A 22,237-nucleotide genomic window follows, 5' to 3' on the forward strand; every position below is an offset into this window, starting at 1 on the left:
ACCTGACTATTACCTGGGCTCTCAAAAATGCCTCCTGTCCTGGAAGCTGGGAATACACAGATCTGTCGAACGTGATTTCAGCCACACTCATGACCAACACCTTCTTCTGCAATGTCTGCAAGAGAGTTTAAGGGTGAGGGGAGCTAGGGAATTACCTCTGAGGGAAGCTCAGAGTTCAGCAAATGAACAGACCCATCAGGTACCATGTGAATCTGGGAGAGGGGCTTTGCCTTTGGGCCTACACACCTGGTTAACCCAGCTGAAGCTGAGGTTGCCCTTCAGGATAAAGTCAAGCTCTTCCTGGATGCCGAAGGAGGGGATGTCACAGTGGAACCTCAGGCAGTCAGCAATGGAACAGTCCTTGAGACAGGAAAGGAAAGAAGTTGAGGACAGTCTTCACTTAGGGGGGAAACCATAACAAAATAAGGGCTGTAGAATTTGGGTGGGAAATAGATGAATAATTATAGGATAACTGTATGATTCTGTAATCTAGCAATACATTTCCCTGTAACCCCCAAAGTGGGTTGGTTTAATAGTGGGGGTTCAGGGTCTTTCTTACCAGCACAGAACTCCTTGGAATCTGGGTCAGGAAGTCAGAGTGCCGCGGAGGTTCCTGCTCTGACACACAGGGGAGACTCTAGTTGACAATAAAAATACATAGCAACATAAGGATCAGCATTTACTTGATAAGAGGGTTGCAGCACCTGTGGGATCAGTTCCTGGAGAAAGAGGAAAGACAGCCAAGCACCTGTGAAGGGGCCATCATGACTACATCCCACACAGCCACTCCATTCAGCAGGATGGGAACCCAGAAATTGATGCTGATGGCCAGATCTCGCTGACCTAGGTTATTCACCTATGGAAAATAGAGACCAGATGTCATTATAGTCCCTGGCACTTCCCAAGTCCCACTTATTTCCTAGCCATAACCCTTGGGTCTTCTTCGTCTTTCCCACCAACTTCCAACTTCATGCACGCCATGGAAGGACAGATATGAATATGCCCCAGCCTCTTACATGGTATCGATGTTCTGCCTCTTTCTTGGTGCTCTCATCAGAAATAGAAAAGTTTAAGTACTTGGTGGACTCTTCCTGTCTGGAGAGAAAAAGCCTGTTGGTGAAAAATGGCCCTGAGATCATCCCCAGTTGTCCTGTAGCTTGCTGCAAAGAGCAAAGTTGGTCCCAGAAAATGACTTACACAAATAACAGGGGTCCCCACATAGTTCTGCAGTTCAGCTTCAGCTTAGCCCCCCTCACTGTCCTTTGCCCCCATCACCCGAAACTACCAGCTCTTCCCTTGACACCTGTGGCTCTTTCACAACCCCATGATTTTTCCCAAGCTCTTTCTTCTTCCTGGAATGTCTTTACCCACTCCTCTTCTGGAAATTTTCACTTAAAGACCCAACTTAAACATCACCTCTCACAATGCCTAAGCATTTCCCTATGGGAAAAAGGCATTCACACTGGTTTCTCTAGTAGATACATGACTGGCCTCAGGTGATGCTTGCAGAGGCTGCTGCCAGAACAAATAAGCCTGTGTGGACTCTAGGGAGTGAAAGCTGGATCACTCAAGAAAAAGTAAAATAATGGCCCCTCTGGGGTGGCAGTAAAGAAGATAGACATGGTCATTTTGGGGAAGGAAAATAAATGTGAAGGAAGATGGTAAATGAACTCAAGCCCACAGAAGGAATATAAGTGTTTCAGGCTGCAGGAGGATTTTCATCCATCTATCCATTCATCCATTCAGCCATCCCTCCATTTGTGTCTTCTTTCAGGAAATATTTACCATATACCAGGCTATGTGAATGGCCCTGGAGATTCAACGGTTAAGCCACAATCTCTGCCTTCTCTGAGCTTAATCTCTAAGGTCTCAGTAGACTCAAACAGTCAAGAATAAAGACCTGCACTTTTTGCCAGCACCCAGAGTACAGAAGCCAAACCAGCCACACAGAAGCTCTATGGGTCCCAGCAATTTCCCCATTATCAGCTTGATAAGAACATAGGGTCTGGGGATACATTCTGTGGTAGAGCGATTGCTTAGTACGTGCAAGGTCCTGAGTTCTATCCTCAGAACACAGAGGAGCTGCCCGAGTTCACATCTTAGATCTAGCACTTCCTACCCAAGAAACTTGAATCAAGCTACTTAGCCTCTCTAGAGACCTATGATTTTTACCTCCCTAAAATAGGGATGCCTGTAATATTACCTACCTGTAGCAGAGTGGTGATGGGGGTTGCAGCACTGACTAGCACCTGTGAGTCTTCCATAAATGTTAGCATTTATCTTTCTCTCACTGTGCTGTCTTTCCTCTCTGCTCCCCATCCCTACCCCTGCCCTCTATGCCTCAGTTTTCTTATTTTAAATTTCCTTGTTCTAAATCTCTTTTCAAATCTAAGTAAGTCACCCAACTTTCCTGAGTTTTCTGAGAAGCATGTAGCATATGGCCATGGGCACAGGCCCTGGAGTCAAACCATCAGGGCTCACCCACTTGTATTGGCCCTTATGGGCAACCTGTCTCCCAGGGTGTCCTTGTAAGGCATCCAATGTGATTTACCTGGTGAATAATGGAAGCAAGTCATTTAACCTCCTAATTTTTTGTTAGTAAAAATGGGGATAACAATACAATTATTGGGAGGATTAAATGAATATGAAAACAATGCAAAATTCACAACAATAAAAAAGATGCTTGACATAAGCATATACCGTAAGCTCTTATCATAAGTATTTTCCTGTGGATAGAAGGGGAAGCACACATGTGGCCCTAGATGGACAATTACACTGCTTGACCTCCGCCCTCCCTAGTTCCTCTATAAATTCAATAGCAACAGCAGCAAGCTCTGTCCCATGTCACTAGTATATGCTTCTTAGCCATTTTAACCCACTGGAGTACAGTCCAGTCTGTGGAGTAGCTTGCTTTGCTTCCAGTCTGGCCCACCCTGCTCCTTCGCCCACCTTCAGAATCCACAGTGGCGGCCCTACACTCGCTTCTCCTGTGGCCTGCCTCAGCTTTGAGTTTTTAGAGACCTTCCCAACAGTTTCTCACACCTCTGCCCTCCTCTCAGTTTTGTAGAAACATGACCTTTCCTTTCCTCTGTGTGGTGACAGACCATATCCTGTTGGTCAAAAGCTCCCCAATTCAGAGTGCTTACAGTTATCTCAATCTAGTAGCTTTACTTAAGCATGTTCATGTTTGACCCAAAGGATAGGATTGCCTTTATGTTAAAAGAAGCCTGAATTTTTGAGGGAGAGGAGAAATTAAACAATGGTGATAAGGTACATGTGTATCCCACCAGTAGGCTAATTCATCAGAGAAAAAGCAAGAATGTATATAGCCCATCATGTTATACTACAAAAATGGCTGGCCACCCATATAAGCATTCCCTTGGGAGGAATCAGAGGGGACCCTTTAGATGCTGAAGTAGTTTAGATATGATTTGAGTTTATGCTCCAAAGTTTCACGTGTTGGATGCTTGGTCCTCAGCAGAGCAATGTTGGGATGTGGTGGGACCTTTAAGAGGCAGGGCCCAATGAGATGTTGTAAGACTGGCCCCTCCCCCTTGCTCATGCTTCCTGTCTCATGGTTTGATCTCTGACACACACTCCTCTGACACACACTCCTGCAATTGTGGTCACAATGCAGTCAAGGGGGTTCTCACCAGACCTGGCACTACACTGTTTGGACAATAAGCATCCAAAACTGTGAGCTAAATAAACCTCTCTTCTTTAAAAGAACCCTGCCTCAGGTATAGTAAAATGGAGTAACACAGATGCCCATCACCAAAAGGTTGGCCTGCAGCAGAAGATAACGGGCTTGGAGGAAGGTTAGAGATCTAAGGGAGGGCTAGGGATTAAGTACCTGCTGATCATTGTGTACACTGCATATTTCACTGGGATTTCTAGCTGGAAGTTAGTTTTGTTGCTTGCAGGCTTATTATTCTCACTGCAGAAAGAGAAAGGAAACCCAATTAGAAAGGAATCCAGGAGAGGAGTCTCCAGCTGACCAGAGAGTGAGGGACACACCATAATGGGCCTGGACTCACCTGCTTGCATTGGCCCTCACAAGCAACTTGTCTCCCAGGGTGGCCTTGTAGGAGATATCAAATGTGATTACGAAGGTGCCCTGAGAGAAGAAGAAAGAAGGAATAGGTATAGGGAAGGTCATGGGGGAGTAAGAAAAGAGAATGGGTCAGGACAAGGGAGAACAGTGATGAGGTTTTAGGGGAAAGCACTGACCATAGTACCCTCTCGGAAAATGGGGTGGTTGATGCTACAGCTGCTGCTCCTCAGGCCTTCATTCCCAGCGGGGTTTGCCTCACATGCCAGACGCAGTGGACGCTGATGTGGTTGCTTCTATATAAGGAGAATGAATTCAGAAAAGTTACCGAGATGCATGTACAATCTTGATATATGATAGTGGTGGCATTGCATAGCAGTAGGAGAAAGGACAGACTTTTCAACAAAAGGTACTAGGAAAATTGATCCATACCAAAAAAGAGAAAAAACTGGACTCTTAACCTATTCCATACATTAAAATAAATTACAACTGGATTAAAGATTCAAATGTGAAAAAAACAAAACCAAAGATTTTAAAAGATGATATAGATGACTATTTTTATGACCTTAGGGTAGTGAAGTATGTATTAACACTCACACAAAAACACTAAATACAAAAGAAAAGACTGACACAAGTCAACAACAAATTAAGACATTGTTTATTAAAAGCCATTATAAAAAAAACAAGCAAAGGGAGAGATATTTGAACATATGTAACTGTAATAAGACTAATAACCAGAATATGTGAAGAGCTCTTATAAATCAATAAGAAAAATATAGGCAACTCGGTTGAATAGAATAAAGATGTGGGGGCTGGGGAGATAGCTCAGTCGGTAGAGTGCTTGCCTTGTAAGCACAAGGCCCTGGGTTTGATCCCCAGCTCCCCCCCCCCAAAAAAAAAAAAAAAGGATAAAGATGTGAACACCTTCCAAAAGAAAATATTCAAATGACCAGGAAATATATGTAAATTTTCTCAACCTCTCTAGAATAATGCAAATTAAGACTGCAAGGAAACAGTATTATTCGCTCACCAGACTGATAGAAGTCTGATAATGTCAAATGTTGTAGATAGAGATATGACCTCTCACATACTGCTGATGGAAGTGAAAAACTTTTGAAAATGGTGTGACTTTATTTGTTAAAATTGAATGTATATATTCATTGAATATATTCATATTTATATATATAAATTTATATATAAACTGAATATGTGTGTGTGTGTAAAATATTATGCATAGGTACACCAGGATATACTTGATTACTCAATCATGGCCAAAATCAGGAAAAAATTCAAATAGTCATTAGTTGTAGAATGGATACATAAATTGTGGTACATTCATACAAAGAAATTCTGTAAAACAATGAAAATGTTCTACACCCACATACAATAGCATGGGTGGATCTCACAAACAGAATATTGAGGGAAAGAAGCAAGACACAAAAGAGTATATACAACATGTTTCCATTCATATAAAGTTCAAATATCAAAACTGAAGAATGTTATCTAGGGATACGCTGATAAATGGTAAAATTATTTTAAAAAGTACAGGGAAATGATTATCACCAAAGGGTGTGATTATAATAGAGTAAGGCACATGGTGATCGGGCTTTGGGAATGCTAACAGTGTCTTATTTTTTGACCCAGGTGCTAAATTTATGAATTTTTGCTTAATATAATTCCTTAAACTATACATAGGCTTAATGTACTTCTGTGTGTGTGTGTGCGTGTGTGTGTGTGATCACAGAGCAATGAGAAAAGAACCTACTATAACCTTAGGAAGTATAGGACAGTGGAGGGGTCTGCTTTGGTTTGGATATGGTTTGAATGTTCCATGGTTGCTTTGTTGAAATTTAATCCCCATTGTAATGTATCAAGAGTGTGAAAACTTAATCTGACTATGGTATTTAGAGGCAGGGCACCTGGAAAGTGATTAAGTTTAAAGTTATTGGGGTGGGACCCCTACAAATGCATCCTGGTGGCTTTATAGGAAACAGAAGAGAGAATACACCAACACACATACACACATTTACTTTCTGTCTCTTGCCATGCGATGACTTACACCATCTTAGGACTCTTCCAACAAGAAGACCATCACCAAATGTAACCCCTCAACCATGCACCTCCAGAATAATGAGCCAAAATAAACATCTTCTTTGTAACTCACCCAGTCTGTGGCATCTTGTTACTGGCAACAGAAAATGGACTAATACAAGACCCCAATCAGCCACAGCCCAAGGAAGCTGTTTACCTGTGTTCCTGACACCCGTCGGTAGGATAGTCCTGCTGGGTAGTAGAAGTTGACCACAGTTCCATAGGAATCCTCTCCCTCATTCCACACAGTCACTATCAGATTGAGCTCCAGGGAGCTTCCCACCATCAAGGTCTGCAGGCTGAAGGGAAGGACAAGACTGGAAATGTGACTCCACTGGAAATAGGTTGGAATTGGAGCAGGGGCAGGAGCAGGATTGGGGGAACTCATGAATCATGCACCAATAACATTCCAGTCAGAATCATTTTTGTTAGACAGCCAAAAAAAAAAGCACAAATACTAATCACCCTATGAGGATAGTAAACTCAGAAACTTGAATATCTGGAAATAAAAGGAGATGGAGCTCACCCTGAGAAGCTAAAGTTGACACTCAGGTCCCCCTCACAGATGTGATCCTGCCCACAGTTCTTCTCAAAGGGAAGCTGTAGAAAAACAGTGTATTTTTTCTTCTCATTCCATATCTTAATCTTTCTCCAGCCCCCTCATTGGACATACTTTTACCATTGACTAATTGCTGAGCCTCTACACCCAGCACTCTACTAGATACCAGCAAGGAGTGGAGGTTGGAATATAAAAATAGACAAGGGCTGGGATTGTGACTCAGTAGTAAAGCACTTGCCTTAGCACGTGTGAGGCACTGGGTTCTATCATCAGCATAAAAATAAATAAATAAATAAATAAAAGTATCGTGTCCGTCTACAACTAAAAAAAATATTTTTTTAAAAGATAAGACAAGATCCTTGATTTCAAGGACAGTAAAGTCCAGTTGTGCCAAACCAAATTTGTACTAACATTAAGTGCCAGTAACGGGACAGGTTTTAGCAGTTTGGGGGAAGTGAAAACTACAGGCAAATTAGATGCAGTTCTTGTGCTCAAGGAACATACAATCCCCAAGATAGCCACAAAAGAATATGCACATTGTTATAATTCCCCTGCTGTTATGATTCCCCTATTTGAGATGGTGTGATCATGGGGTAATTGGGGGCCAGAGAAGTGCAAACTGCTGAGAGCAAGTTTTCAAAAGAGAAGGAGTTGCCAGGCACAGTGGTGCATGCCTATAATCCCAGTGGCTCGGGAGGCTGAGGCAGAAGGAACCCAAGTTCAAAGCCAGCCTCAGCAATGGCAAGGGGCCAAGCAACTTAATGAGACCCTGTCTCTAGATAAAATACAAAATAGGGCTAGGGATGTGGCTCAGTGGTTGAGTACTCCTGAGTTCAATCCCCAGTACCCGTCCCCCACCAAAAGAAGAGAAGGAGTCAATATAAGAGCTTTGAGAACTAGAGAAGATCCTTTAGATAGAGAGGAGGAAATGTTTTTCAAATTGGAGATACAACACAAAGGCTCACAGGTACAGCCGGAGAAAAGTTGGGAAGGATCAGCAAAGTGGGAATAAGAGTTTATGTCATGGTAAAGTAGAAAATCAACTGGGATGTGTTCCAGGGTCCAAATGAGGCAGTGCTTTCCTAGCTAGGTGGAGGCTAGGAAATGTGGTGGGTGGGCAATTAGGAGCCACTGTGAGTACTTAAGTAAAGAAAACCATCACATCTCTGGGACTTCATTGAAAGACTCACAGAAGCCGTGAAGAAGTCTTGTGAGCCCTCAGCCAGCACAGGGCGAAGGTGCCGGGATGAGATGGAGTCTCCCACTAGGGAGAAGTTGAGGCGCAGGATGATGGGGGTCACCACATCCTCCACACAGTCCTGAAGGAGAATGGGGTTTTCAAGAACTCACTATCCTTCCTACTTTCCACCACTGGGGATTTTCCACTACTACATCCAGACAGTACCCCATCAAAGCTGTGAAGCCAAGTCCTCCTGCCCCGACCTTCCTCTCACCAGACCCAGTATCCTCACCCTTCCCACCTCTCCTAGGGATTCTACAGGCTAGCCTTGGGAATCTGCCCCGTCTCCCTTTTCCAAAACCCAAAGTCCTTACTGGCAAAAGCAACTTCACAGTTTCACAGTGATCCCCAAGCCCCAAGGTTTTTCTTCGCGTTAAAGTCCAGTTCTTGGTCTCATCAAAAATGACACGAGAAATCAGACGACCTGGGTCCAAAGCCAGATCATACTTGATAGAGCTTTGGACATCACCTAAAGTGAAAGAGGGAGTGGAAGAAGAAAAGGGAGAGAAAACTTACAATATTCTGTTTTCATTTATTTGTTCACGTGATAAATATTTGCTGAGTACTTTCTCTGGGCCATGAACTGTACCAACTGCTAGGGATACACATGGAGAAGAATATGGATGTGACCCCTGCCCTCATAAAACTTACAGTCCAGGAAAGGAGCCAAATATATGTCATGTTTGTCATATGGCCATAATGTCACAGCATGAGTAGTATCTTCTGGTGATACCAAAGACAGCAGGCTAACACAGACTTGGTCAGGAATGCTGTCCTAGATGGACCATATTTAAGCTAAAACCTGGAGTATGAACAGGGGTTGGGTGAAGCACAGAGAGGAGAATGACTCAGACTGCAAAAAGAGTAGCTAAAGTCCCAAGGGAGAGGGAGGTTGGCAGATTTACCAAAAATGTATAGAGAAATTAGTGAGCCAGGCATGGTGGCACATGCCTGTAATCCTAGCTGCTCAGGAGGCTGAGGCAGGAGAATCACAATTTCAAAGCCAGCCTCAGCAATTTAGGTAGGCCCTAAGCAACTCAGTGAGACCCTGTCTCTAAATAAAATATAAAAAGGGCTGGGGATGTGGCTCAGTGGTTATGGGCCCCTGAGTTCAATCCCTGATACCAAAGAGAGAGAGAGAGAGAGAAAGAGAAAAAAAAATGAGGGGGAATAGATTCAGGGAGGGACCAAGTCAGAGAGAGCATTACAGGGAAGGATTTAGGTCTTTATAGATTCAAGGGGTCTTAAGAGGTGGGGTAAGAAGTTCAGATTTGCATATTAGGATCAAATGATTCTAGTTCCTCTGTGAAGAATGAGTGGGAGGGTGCAAAAATAGACATAGGAATGGTTGAAAGTGCCTTTATTTTGGTGTAGGTAGGAAGGAGAAGTGGTGGCTTAGAGGAAGGCAGTGACTAAGGCCAAGAAAAAGAAGTGGGCAGACTCCATACCTAGGGATGAAACCCCCAAGCGTGGGTGTGGGAAGAAGGAAGGGAAAGGACCCAGGTTTCTAACACATCAGTAGCTGAGCAGATATGGGGATGAGATTTGGATTCTTGAGCCCATTCTAATCCAAGAATAGTGTTGGTGTCCTCTACTGGGGTGAGAGACTGGGCCTCACCTAACTGGTCAAGTGAGCTCTTGTGGATAGTGAGACAGACTGTGGCCTCTGCAGCTTCCAGGGTGGTGGGCATCTCTTCCCAGCACTGGTACACAACCTTTGCCACCTCCACGGGGGTGAATCTCATAGCTACTCCCACTTTCAACACAGGCAGACTCCTGAGGGGCATAAGTAGGAGCTGAGGGCAGGACACTGGCTTCTGAGAGGGGACCAAGGTGGGGGACAGCACTGGTTAATCAGAAACACAGCAGGCAAGGGTAGCATGTTGGGGAGTTGTCACCTGAGGAGTAGCACGTGCCCCTGGGCCCCCACAGCCAGATCCACCAGTCCATCCTGAGTGAGGTCCTGACCACCGCTTAGCGACTGCCCAAAATACTGGAGCCTTGTGGAGAACTGGGAGCCAGTGATCCGCTAGCCATAGAGGGAAAGAAAAAGTGGAATTCAAGGGAGGGGATTGCAAAGGTTTGAAAAGGGAGATTTAGAAACAGCTTGTAGTGAAAGCATACCTGAATAGAGAAATTGAAAAGGAGAGATGAAGGGGTAGGAGTTGAAAGAAAGTAGGATGAGGACCTCAGGGACCTCCAAAGAGAAGGGAGGTCTTTTGGTTACAGGCTAACAATAAAATAAAATTAAATTAAATTAATAAATAAAGTAAAGTAAAATAAAATAAATAAAATCATAACAATAGCACCAATCCATTGGTTTATTCATCATTTGTTATGATCATTCATAAATATTTGATGAATGGTGTGCTTAGTGCAGTCATTGTGCTTTCTTTACAAGAAGCCTGGGGAGCTGGTTTGATCATTGCCTGTTTCACAGAAGGACACTAAAGCTCTGACCTCTTGGTTTGATCTCTTACCATTAAGCTGTTCACAACAGATTGAAGGCTGTTTGGAATCAAAGAAGAAAACACAGATGGTTTGTGTTTAGCTGGGTCTAGTGCAATTCAAGAAAATAAACTACTGGGCTGGGGATGTAGCTCAGTGGTAGAATGCTTGCCCCACATGTATGAGGTGAACTGAGTATGAACTGAGTTCAATCTCCTGTGCTTCAAAAGAAAAGGAAGGAAGGGGAGGGAACCAAAATAAGAAGGGAAATGACAACTCCTAAGGCCAGTGACAGGAGGCTGTGCTCAGTGAACCTACGTCATTGAAAGGGAGGAGGACTACAAGAGGCTGATGACAGGGGCTCTCACCTGGCTGTGGGAGGTGCTGATGTCCAGTCCTGAGGTTCCATGAAATAAGTAAACAGCACCCTGGTTCTCCTGCTCTCCAGGGGCCCCAATGGCCACATCTGTCAGATGGTCCCCATTAACATCCCCCAGCACTGTCAGAGCTGCTCCAAAGCGACCCCAGGGATGGCCCTGCTCCCCACGGAGAATGACCTCACACCGCCAACTGCTCTGCTGTAGAACAAAAACCAGGGCCAGGTCCACTCCAGGCAATCCTGCAGCCCACACCCAGGCCCCACCCAGTCCAGGTCCCACCACCACTCACCCCCCTGGGCATGGGGCACACGGACACCTGCCCTCCTCGGGTCTGCTCATAGTAATGGGGAGCCCCAATGAGGACCAGGTCGGTGCTGCCATCTTTGTCCATATCCACAGAGCAGAGGGAAGCCCCAAAATAGGAGCCGACCTGAGGGCAGAGTCTGAAGTCATTCTGCCTGCCCCTGCCAGAGGCACCTCCCTTCTGGGCCAGGCCCTGCCCCTCCCAGGCACCAGGACCTACCCCTCACCCACACTGTCCCTTCTCCTTCCCTGCCCCTAGTCACCCTGTCCACCCTCACCTTCCACTCTGGTTTCCTCCACACCAACCTGGGTCCCTGTGACTTCAGCCTTCGGCCGCCATTGCCCAAATGTCTGGGTGAAGATGACAACCTTCCCGGTGTGCTGGTGGCGAGGGGCCCCCAAGACCAGGCTGTGTACCCCTTTCCAAATGGCCAGCTCACTGGAGTAACCTGAGGGGGCTCAGCCTCAGCACCAAGGCTTCTTCTCCCCTTCCCAGCAGTTTGTCACCCACCTGTCCCCACCCACAGCCTTTTCTCACCCAGGTAAGAGTCCCTCATGTCCACATTCTCCTGAGACATGTTGATGAAGGTGGGGTTCATACGTGGGGGGTACAGGAAGGCACCTCCAGACCAGCTGAAGCTCCCCACAGCTCCCAGAACTGGTCCATCCTGGGAGGAAAAGATTCCAAGGCTGAGCAGAACAGAGCAAGAAGCCACCTACTCCAAGGAAAAGCCATCCCCCAACTTCTGTCACCATTTTGAGTCTTCGCCTTTAGTGTTCACCAGCATCCTCTATATCCCCACCGCTAGCATCTCTAAGTCCATCCCCCTGCCATTGTACCCACCTTCACCCCTGCCCTTCCTGTCTCCTACCTTGTCTTACTTTCTCTTACCCAAGCAATAAATGTTCCCAAACCCAAGTGTGCAGGCATCATTCTGTTGCAAAACCACTGCCAATTCCACAGAATGGCATCTGGGACCCTTTCCAATCAAACCATTGAAGTTACCCTCTGTTCTGAAACCCACTAAACTTTTGACCTAGCCACTTCCCTTCCTTAGTCTCAGCTCCTCTCTCTCCAAAAGCCAGCCTCAAAACCATCTTCTCTGTGATGAATTCCTCAGCATCCTCAGGAAACAATTCTCGTTTTCTCTTCGGTGTACTTAGTTTATTGCTTTTTTGAACTTTTGATTTCATGAACCTCTAAGTACCCCTGACCTAGCTTCAGTGACCAACTTTGCTTCATTTCCACCACTTCCTGCTCACCCCGAATTATTTTGAAATCAATCCTTCTGGATACTTTGAACACACATCTTCATTCAGACCAGTCTTGCTGTATTGTCAACTCTCTGGTCTGCCCTGCCTAGTTTTTCCCACTTCTCTAGCCCTCTCCTTGCTTGCTGTCTCCCACTCACTCTGCTCCTGCTATGCTGGCCCTTCTAACTGCTCCATCACAGTAACTTTGTCTCTGCCTCAAGAGTTTTGCTCTTGCTTTTGCCTCTATCTAAAGCCTTGTCCTTTTTCATCATTTGGCCTCTTCTGAACACTTTTCTTTTTCTACCCCAACAGCACAGTCCAAAAGTCTTTTGTCTGTGCTCTCTGACCACTGGAATATGCCCTCCAAGAGGACAGGAGCCTTGACTTTCCTCTTCTCTACTGTGTTCCTAGTACTGAATGCACAGCCTGATGTTTCTCCCTGATCTGACAGTGAACTTGAGGACCAGATTTGCTTTCTTGTCTATTTTTGGGTCCCAGCTCCAAGCCTAGGGCAGGCCCAGAGCTGATGCTTGAGACCTGTGTATCAAGTACTCACTGCACTTACCATTGTGAACACTGAACTGAAGCCTTCTTGTGACATCTCATGCTGAAAGGAGCTACTTGTCCTTGATTGGGTTCCTGTGGAGTAATAGGAAAAAGAAAAAGCCATGAGATCATGAGGTCTCAGAGCAGAGGGAAGAGATCATAGGCTGTGACTCAAGTTCTAGGGATCAATTTGAGGTTAGTTGTAAAGAGGAAAGCACTGTTAAGACTGCAGGGGACAATTGGGTAGGGACCTCTTCAACTCCAATGCCCAAGTACCTTCAACAGCAAAGATCTTCTCCTGCAGCTGCTTCTGGATGCTGCCAAGTGCTGCAAAGTTGTCCACCTTGAACACGTGGTCCTGTGGGGGCACTGAGCCAATGGTGCTCAGCTCTTGCTTGGCAGTGGGCTCCTGGAAAGCATCTCCCACCTGCAGCACAGAGACAGCTGAGCAGGAAGAGCCCACTGGCCTTTACCAGGCTGAATCTGAGGGAGCAATGCAGAAGAGGCCATACCCCAATGGCATAGCGGATGATGCCAGCTTTCTCTGCCTTGGGAATTACATCACTGTACTCCAGGGGGTCTCTATACTTCTGCCCATCCGTGATGACAATGAGGATCTTCTTGGCACCTTTTCGGGCCCCATTTTTGCTATGAAATAGCTCTGTCCTGTCAGGAAGGAAAGGGAAATGACTCTACTGAGGTATGATTGATTCTGAAATGACATCATTTGTAGCACGAGAAGCTTATCTGGAGAGACTGGGGAGTTTTGACCCCAGGACATGGCAGACTCTATCAGGCATATTAAGAAAATGATTCAGGGAAAACATTCAGTCTTTGGTTTTTTGGATGATGATATGTAATGGGGGTGGGGCGGTGGGGCGAGAGAAGAATGGAAGAATTTTAGATTATGTAGAAGGAAATGAGGGGGGGGTATGAAAAATCGTGGAATGAGACAGACTTCATTACCCTATGTACATGTATGATTACACGAATGGTATGAATCTACATCATGTACAACCACAGAAACGAAATGATGTACCCCATTTGTGTACAATGAATAAAAATGCAGTGTGTAAAAAATAAATAATTTTTAAAAAAGAATACATGCAACAAAAAAGGAAAGAAAATGATTCAGTTTTTTTTTTTTTTAAACAAACCCTACTGGCAATCATATTCCATACAGGTGTGATTATGTCAAAATGAACCCCATGGTTATGTATAACTGCTGCAGTCATAAAAACATTTTAAAACATAAAAAAGTATGTTTATGAAGAGTATTGATGGAGAGTATATGGGAGAGATTATAATGTTTTTAAGAAAAAGCAGGATATGGAATAGTTTTTAAGGTAAATTATATGTAATAAAATATTTTTTAACATTGTATGTAAAAAATGTTTTTTTGAAGTTACAACCTTAGCCCTGTCACCTATAAAACTTGTCTTACTTTTCTGAATTTCTATTTTATTATTTGTAAATTGTATTTTTAAAAAAATACCAAACTACCAGGTTTATATGTAAACGGTAGGTGGTAGTAGCATTAATTGCAGCAGTGGTAATAATATAAAGGTGTTAATAGAGTACACAGTTATGACCTGAAACAAAATCAAAAGGAAATAGATCAGACTTTGACTTTGGATGTATTTGGTGACACAATTATATGTTTTTTTATTTCTACCTTATCTGTAGTTTTCTAGGATAGGCATGCATTCTATATTAAAAAGTCTTTGATTTAAAATGAAAAGGAACTATACCATGAGAAAAATAAAAGATAATCTATTGCTCACTTTAAAAGAAAAAACAGGTAACGTCAGGGAGGACCCAGCAGTGGTTGATCCAGCCCCAAGATGAACTTGGCTCTGGGGAGCAGGGAAACTGCTAGGAAATGCAGTGCACTCTGGAACATGGGGAAGGGGGCTGGACTTGGTTAGAACCATGTCACCTCTGTCTCATTTACCTTTCCTCCCAGGCCCACCACTGGGAGAACTTTGCATGTTAAGGAAGGAACTGAGGGAGGGGAATGCTCCTGTGTGACTGGTTTGCCTCTTGGTTGTCCAGTTCCAAAGGGCCAGTGTTCAAGGCAGAAGAACCACCCAGAAGCAAAAAGGTTAAATTTGCCTGCAGCATATCTTATTTGGGATGATCCCACCACATTCCAGCATCAACCCCAGACAGCATGCAGGGGATACTTCCCACAAGAACCACATCTTCTTCTTTCCAGCCCCACCTTTTAAGTCATTTTCAGCATGGACCACCTGACTCTAGTGCTGGGCAGGCACAGAATAAATGCCCAGTTAACACAGGGCATGCATAGATGAAGACAGAGGAGGTGGAAGGAAGTTGGTGGGAAGAAAGACACAAAATGGACACTAAAGTCACTGCCTGGTAGGTAAAGAGGGGCTGTGCCATTCTCTGGATTAAAACCTCAGCCATTACCAACCGAGATGCCCTTCAATTGATGAATGGATAAATAAACTGTGGTGTATATATATATATATATATATACACACACACACACACAATGGAATATTACTCAGCCATAAAAAATAATAAAATTATGGCATTTGCAGGCAAATGGATGAAATTGGAGAATATCATGCTAAGTGAGATAAGCCAATCTCAAAAAACCAAAGGACGAATGATATCAATGTGGATGATGACACATAATGGGGTGTAGGAGGGGGGCAAGAATGGAGGAAGGAGGGACTGTATATAAGGATAAGAGGGGTGGGAGGGGTGCGGGGGAGAAAAAAGATAACAGAATGAATCAAAAACTATTATCCTAGGTAAATGTATGATTACACAAATGGTATGCCTCTACTTCATGTACAAACAGAGAAACAAGATGTATCCCATTTGTTTACAATAAAAATGAATTTAAAAAAAAAAAAAACCTCAGCCATTTATTCAGCACCTCCTGTATACCCAGGACTGAGCACCTAACACATAGGATCTCATTTTATTCTTACAGAAGAGTTGTTAGTCTAGCCTACTTTAACCTTTTACCAGGAGTTAGAGTCAGTAACTCCCAGATCAGACAAGTAGCAAGCAGGGAGCTAGGATGGGAATCCAGATGTGTCTGAATCAAAGCCCATGCCTCTGGATGCCCCAGGTGGTCTCCCAGGGCTCAGCATCTCCAGAATCAGGCAAAGAGGAAACTCAGTCACAGAGAAGTCTAGTCCCATATCGGGGAAACCCAGCACCGAGGGGCCAGGAGCACTCCAGGGAGGACTCTGCCTGCAGCCCCACACTCCTCTTTCTTCAGAGCTTCCTGCAGCCTGAGAAGAGCTGAGCTGACTCAGCATTAGGAAGTGGTAGGGCAGCCACATCCAGGGGGTGGCAAGAGGGGTTGCTTACACCACTTTCAGGATGCCGGTGGCTGTGAATGTCAGGCCTTTCTGTTGGACGATGGGATCCACCAGCTTCTGAGGGCTCAAACTGGTCCGGAATTTGTTGAAGGTGAAGTGGGTTTCCATGATGTTTGAGTACTGCATCAGAGAAAACTGCAAAGGCCAAGGCAGAGGCCCCAGGCTCAGGGCTTGTTGTGTGTTATAGTTGGTGTTATTTTTAAGGAATGACTTTTTATCTTGGAAAAACTTTGGATTTACAAACCATCCCCATATATTTTAGGCCCTACAAATAATATAAGGAAACACAGGACAAGGGATAGGATTGGTCTAAAGATACAAGAAGAAAACTGGTAAATCAAAACTAAATAATGCTTCTTTCATGGTTTACAAAGAATAACCATGCCGAGGACAATATTTGTTAAACTTACATTTAAAAAAAAAAAAAAAAAAAAAACAATGTGCAACACATGAAGTCTGTTAGGTTTGGATTCAGGCAGATGGACGAGAGGGGAGCTGGGCACAGACAATCCGCGCATGCGCCGTGGAACATCAGGCAGCCCGCCAAAGAACAACCAATCATGCTGGCAGATGAACCCTAATGGGCCTCGCTCCCACTTGTCACTCAGCGGGACCCCAGCCAATTCCGGACTATAAAGGCCCGGGCCAGCCGGAGCCGCAGATTTCCCGCCCCTCCACCCTGGCCTTTCGCCCCGAGGACTGGTGAATCTTGGCCGAGGACCAAAGCCCAATAAAGCCTTGTTTAGCTGCTTTTGGTCTGACTATTTCGGCCACACGCATCCGACCTTACAAAATCAATTTAGGTATTTCCTCTCTTCCCAAGAATTTGTACATACAAACATACAGATTAGTAACTGAAAAGTAATAAAGGAGTCATGAGTAACACAGAAAACAATGAGGAAATCATCACTCACTTGGCTGAATTACCTTCAGCCAGACTTCACAGCAAAATTATTTTTGTTTTATTTTATTTCCTTTATTTATATGTGGGCCTCTCACATGGTGATCACTCTACCACTAAGCTACATTTACAGCCCTTATTCAATTTTATTTTGAAACAGGGCCTTTCTAAATTGCCCAGCCTGGCCCCAAACTTGCAGTCCTCCTTCCTTAGCCTCCCGAGTGGCTGGGATTATAGACACATGCCACCATGCACAGCTCACAATTTATTTTCACATGCTTTAAATGTTTGTTTCTTGTTCTGTGTTTGTTTGTTAGCACTAGGAATTGAGCCCAGAGGTATTTTACCACTAAGCTACATCCCCAGTTGTTTTTCAGTTTTTATTTTTGAGTCAGTCTCACTAAGTTGTTTAGGGTCTGTCTAAGTTGCCAAGGTTGACCTAGAGCTTGATGCTCCTGTCTCAGCCTCTCAAGTCACTGGGATTACAAGTGTGCACCTTTGTACCCGGCTTCCTTTCATTTCTTTTTCTTTTTTTCTTTGTTCTTTTTAGATATACATGACAGCACAGTGTATTTCGACATATTATACATGCATGGAGCATATCTTATTCTAGTTAGGATCTCATTCTTGTATTTTTTAAACAACACATGGTATGCAGATACATTTTAAATGCCATGGGTCAGAGCTCAAATTGGCCCAGCACTGGGACCTTGACCCTGGCCCTAGCCTTATCATGGCACATGAACCAACCCACCCCCAGCAATGCCAGGTCCACTTCCTAGGTCTGTTTTACTCCCCCAGCAGGTCTTAGAGCCCAGTATTTACCAGAGTGTTGGTGCCCTTAAACTGGTCCATCACAGCTCTGACAAAATCCTTCATCTGGTTAAAGTCACTTTCATCAATGCTGCCAGAACCATCAATCAGGAAGACAACGTCCACCTCTTGATTTGAACACTCTGCAGGGAGGGAAGAGGAATCAAAGATGCCTGTGCAGACCCCTGTAATCCCTACCCACAGAGTCAGGGGTCAGAGGTGGCATTCCCACCCAGTTTCTGACCCCTCCTCAGAAGAGACCCAAATCTGTTGCTCCAGTTTCTTCTCCTCTCAGTGTAGCCCCTATTGCTCCCCTCCTTCCACAAGACCTGGAAAAGGGGAGGAGGAAAGAGAGGACAGGACTCCACATTCTTTCAGTCAACAAATACTTATTAAACACATGCTCTAGGGATGCCATTAGAGAATGTGGGGAGGCAGTTTAGCAAAGTGGTTCAAAGCGCACATTCTGGAGCCAGGGTGCCGGGTCTTGCATCCCAGCCCTGCTGCTTATTAGTTGGTTATTCATCTCTCTGGGCTTCCTGTTTTCCCATCTGTAAATAGTACCCACTACATTGGACAATTGCAAGAATAAAACTAATTAATAAGGTATATAAGATAGGACCAGGCACTCTGCACTGATTGCTGTTATTTTTGTTTCATTTTGTTTTGAGTACTGGAATTGAACTCAGGGGTACTCAACCACTGAGTCACATCCCCAGCCCTATTTTGTATTTTATTTAGAGACAGGGTCTCACTGAGTTGCCTAGTGCCTCACTTTTGCTGAGGCTGGCTTTGAATTCGAGATCCTCCTGTCTCAGCCTCTTGAGCTGCTGGGATTACGAGCATGTGTCACCGCACCCAGGAGGATTGCTGTTATTAATGCCATTGCTGTGTGCTGGGCATTTTCAAAGCCTCTTAGATACACCTTCAGTGGATCCTGGCATGTGCCCCCAGGCCCATCCCCCTTCAAGACTCCTTTCCAGTTACAAGGCTGCCAATGACTCTCAGCTGGGTCCCTTCCCAAGAATCACAGAGGCCTTGCCTGGGGTTACACCCTCCTGCGCCTGGGGACAACCTCATCCAAGCTCTCCACAGGTGGGCCAAGGCCTATGTAGGGACTGTACCATTCTCCTTCAGTTCTCAGCCCAGTCCTGCTTCCTTCATGCTCTCACAGGTATTGCTCTCCAGAACATTCCCAAATGAACCTTAAGCCCCCACCCTCCCAAAAAAAGAAAAAACAATGAATCTTAGAACCTATTTCTGGGGAAATCTGACCTTGAGATCATAGCTTTAAAAGATACCATCTGTGCTCTAGTGGAGCTCACACTAACAGGAAAGACATGCCACACACACACACAAATAGGACATTTTAGATTGTCATACATTCATGCAGGGGTTTATGTCCGGTGTGTACCAGCACCCACATCCTGTGTCACTCCCAGGGTGTTGGGAGAGCAGGCCACCACAGCACTGAGGTGTGAAGCGTGTTTACAGAGCCGCAGTAACTGCCTCCTGCCCACCACTCAAAAAAAGTCTTTTCATCTCTCCCCACCCCCATGCTTCACTAGCTGGTGCTTTAAGGGTGTCGGGGAGAAGTAAAGATCACTTCCTTTCCTGCTTCTTCAATGACTAGAAAATCATTGACTATAGCAAGCTGAGAATCCCTCAGGTGCCCCACCCCTTCACCCACATTTGGGCAGTCACATCTGGCATTTGTTTCCAACTTTCGCAGGAGCATCACAAAATCATCACCCTTGTCCTTCATCAGACCAGGTCTGTAGCAATCTTTCTCACAATAGCTCTTCTATTTCCTGTTCCTCTTACTGTATCCACAGGGCTTCCAACAGTAGGTGCCTGGATGGAGCTGAGCACCTTTTGAAGAAGGAGTAAACCTGTCAGCAAGGTTGACACAAGCTCTGGGCTCTGCCTCTTTCTATTGGTGGGAACTCATCTCTCTGAATCTCTGTTTTAATTGGTTAAATGGAAATCATCTAGTCTGCCACCCAGCGATCTTGTGAGGATGTAATAAGGTGATGTCTACCAGGTACTGAGAACTTCCTGGTGCTCTGGTCGTACTCAGTGGACCTCAGTCCTTTCTATCTCTACCCAAACCTGCCTGGTCTGTGCCAGGTTTATACTCCAGTGTTCAGTTTCATCAGGCACCATCTCACACCCTGAGTTCCAGAGACATCTGTGAGAAGACAGCTATTTCCTCATGCTTAAATGCCACATCACCTATCCCTAACTTCACAGACAACTCAAACTGTACATAGTCCCTCTCCCCAAGGTTCCCTGGACACCCCCTGCCATTCTCTCTGTCTCCTGTACAGATTCTGCTCTCACAATTTGGTCTTGGTATATTTCTTCTGTTGCTCAATTTTTGGCTAAAAACCCATCATGCCTGGCTTCTCTAATCTAAGACAGTGTTCTCAGGCAGCATGCTGAGTAGATAATGGAATCCCTAATCATACCACAGATGAGGAAGTTTATCTGTATCTTCCTCTTAGTCCAAAACAGAGTCCTCAGGCAGAAGATTAGTCACAGGAGCTACTGCATATTTAATACGTGCCAGGCAGGGATCTAAGAACCTTATACATATTAAATCCTTTAATGTTTATAATCACCGTGGTTTTTAAAATAATTTTATTTATTTATTTGTGTGGTGCTGAGGACCTTGTCCTTTATCAGACCAGGTCTGTAGCAAACTTTCTCACAATATTTCCTGCTCCTCTTACTGTACCTACACACATACTAGGCAAGTGATCCACCACTGAGCCATGACCCCAGCCCCATAATCACCATAATTATTAAGCATCATTTCACCAGTGAGGAAACTGAAGCAGGGAAAATGAAGCTATTACCCATAGACATGGAAAACTTAAACTTGGGTATGACCATTATGCAGACTGACTCTCAGAGAGATGTTGCTGTCATGTCCAAGGCCCCACTCTGTGGAAGACATTGACACTGACAAAATTGTGCATCACACTTCTCGCAACTCTAACATTTGCTCCTCTTACAGAGGAAGAGTTCGTTTGGAGAATCTTAGCAGTGCAACAGCGAACCATCCAGAACTGCCTCCTTCATGACTTTCTCATTCTTACTGCATGTTTGCACCATCTAAGGTCTTTTCTCTGAAATTCAAGAAGTGTCCATCCACCTGTCGGCAATTGTAAGACACTCATACCTCCCACAGCCAATGCATAGGCTTCTCTGCCTTCGTCAGACCTTTTACCACTCTAACAGCTGAGGGCTCCTGCCCTCCTTGCCAGGCCAGAACATGGTCTCAGTCTACCTCTTGGGCTTGCTGAGGCTCTGCTCAGCCATACACAGTCCTCCAGAAGAGGAACATGGGCACAGGGGATTAAAAGTCTCATGCTCCACACACTCCTCAATGCCAGCATGTGTCTCCAGAAAATCCCTGTCTCCAAGAGACCTACCTGGCAGGGCACCTGGGACTGTCCGGATGATCTGCATATGGGAGCCCAAAAGGAGGCAGGAGCCTTTTGCATACATGTTCTCCCCACAAGCTCTGTGCACAGTCGGACCACAGGCCTGGAGATAAAGACCTGTGAACAGTAGTCTGCAGTCCCCCTCCTCTTCCCTCCTCTCTGCCCCAGCCTCCCCCAGCCCCTGTTGCTCCCTTCAAGACCCTTCTGTGACCCAGGGCAACTCACCAGCAGCCAGGAGCCATTCCTGGAGGCTGCCAGCGACAGGCCCAAGGACATGTTCACAGCCTCTGGTGCGACTGAGAGGACAGATACACATGGTTACACTCAACAGCATACCTTCACTTAGGGGGAGAGTCTAGGCTGGAAGTTGCTGAGGGGAGATGTTTGGGTCTAGGAGAGTTGAGGGTCCCAATACCAGGGTCAAGTCACTCACTGTGTAATGAGATGGGTTGGCACGTGCCGGTGATACACGTACAGTCATATAACTGTCCTGTTTGGTTGATGGCCACCACCTCCAGGGGGGCTCCCACCACAAGCCTGGAGGCACAATCATGACATACAGTAGGAGGAGGTATGGGAATAGGGCACTTTGGTAGCAAGGAAGTATCTTTCAAAGAGGAAGTGAGACTTTGTGAGGGAAGTTCTTGGTATTTGCTTCTTGAGAAGCAGTTCAGAAATCAAGGCCTAAGTTTAACTCACAAATACTAAGGACCATGCTGGGGTTTTTGTTTGTTTTTCCATAGGCACACATAAAAATATTTGTGTGTTTTTGGATATATAAATGTTTTCAACATTTAAAACATTTACCTCCTCAACACCAACCCCGCCCCAGGA

At 45.0% G+C, this 22,237-nt stretch overlaps 1 protein-coding gene across 1 annotated transcript in view; it reads right to left on the reverse strand.

Annotated features, from left to right (window-relative positions):
- Nucleotides 1-22,237, reverse strand: part of Itgad (integrin subunit alpha D) — a 30,166-nt gene that overhangs the window by 3,806 nt on the left and 4,123 nt on the right. The window contains exons 3-28 of the mRNA XM_047533969.1: nt 21,837-21,940; nt 21,629-21,699; nt 21,392-21,506; nt 17,964-18,094; nt 16,227-16,372; nt 13,385-13,538; nt 13,149-13,299; nt 12,892-12,965; nt 11,611-11,740; nt 11,379-11,521; nt 11,059-11,199; nt 10,758-10,967; nt 9,840-9,970; nt 9,560-9,717; nt 8,256-8,410; nt 7,892-8,020; nt 6,669-6,742; nt 6,300-6,441; nt 4,231-4,347; nt 4,038-4,117; nt 3,854-3,937; nt 1,017-1,095; nt 749-856; nt 560-637; nt 247-360; nt 14-115 (exon numbers count right to left, since the gene is read on the reverse strand). Of these exons, the coding sequence (XP_047389925.1) occupies nt 14-115; nt 247-360; nt 560-637; nt 749-856; nt 1,017-1,095; nt 3,854-3,937; nt 4,038-4,117; nt 4,231-4,347; nt 6,300-6,441; nt 6,669-6,742; nt 7,892-8,020; nt 8,256-8,410; nt 9,560-9,717; nt 9,840-9,970; nt 10,758-10,967; nt 11,059-11,199; nt 11,379-11,521; nt 11,611-11,740; nt 12,892-12,965; nt 13,149-13,299; nt 13,385-13,538; nt 16,227-16,372; nt 17,964-18,094; nt 21,392-21,506; nt 21,629-21,699; nt 21,837-21,940 (3,121 nt within the window). The remainder of the gene's footprint in view (nt 1-13; nt 116-246; nt 361-559; nt 638-748; nt 857-1,016; nt 1,096-3,853; nt 3,938-4,037; nt 4,118-4,230; nt 4,348-6,299; nt 6,442-6,668; nt 6,743-7,891; nt 8,021-8,255; nt 8,411-9,559; nt 9,718-9,839; nt 9,971-10,757; nt 10,968-11,058; nt 11,200-11,378; nt 11,522-11,610; nt 11,741-12,891; nt 12,966-13,148; nt 13,300-13,384; nt 13,539-16,226; nt 16,373-17,963; nt 18,095-21,391; nt 21,507-21,628; nt 21,700-21,836; nt 21,941-22,237) is intronic.

The sequence above is a fragment of the Sciurus carolinensis genome, chromosome 18 (genome assembly GCF_902686445.1).
Source record: "Sciurus carolinensis chromosome 18, mSciCar1.2, whole genome shotgun sequence".
Taxonomy (NCBI): domain Eukaryota; kingdom Metazoa; phylum Chordata; class Mammalia; order Rodentia; family Sciuridae; genus Sciurus; species Sciurus carolinensis.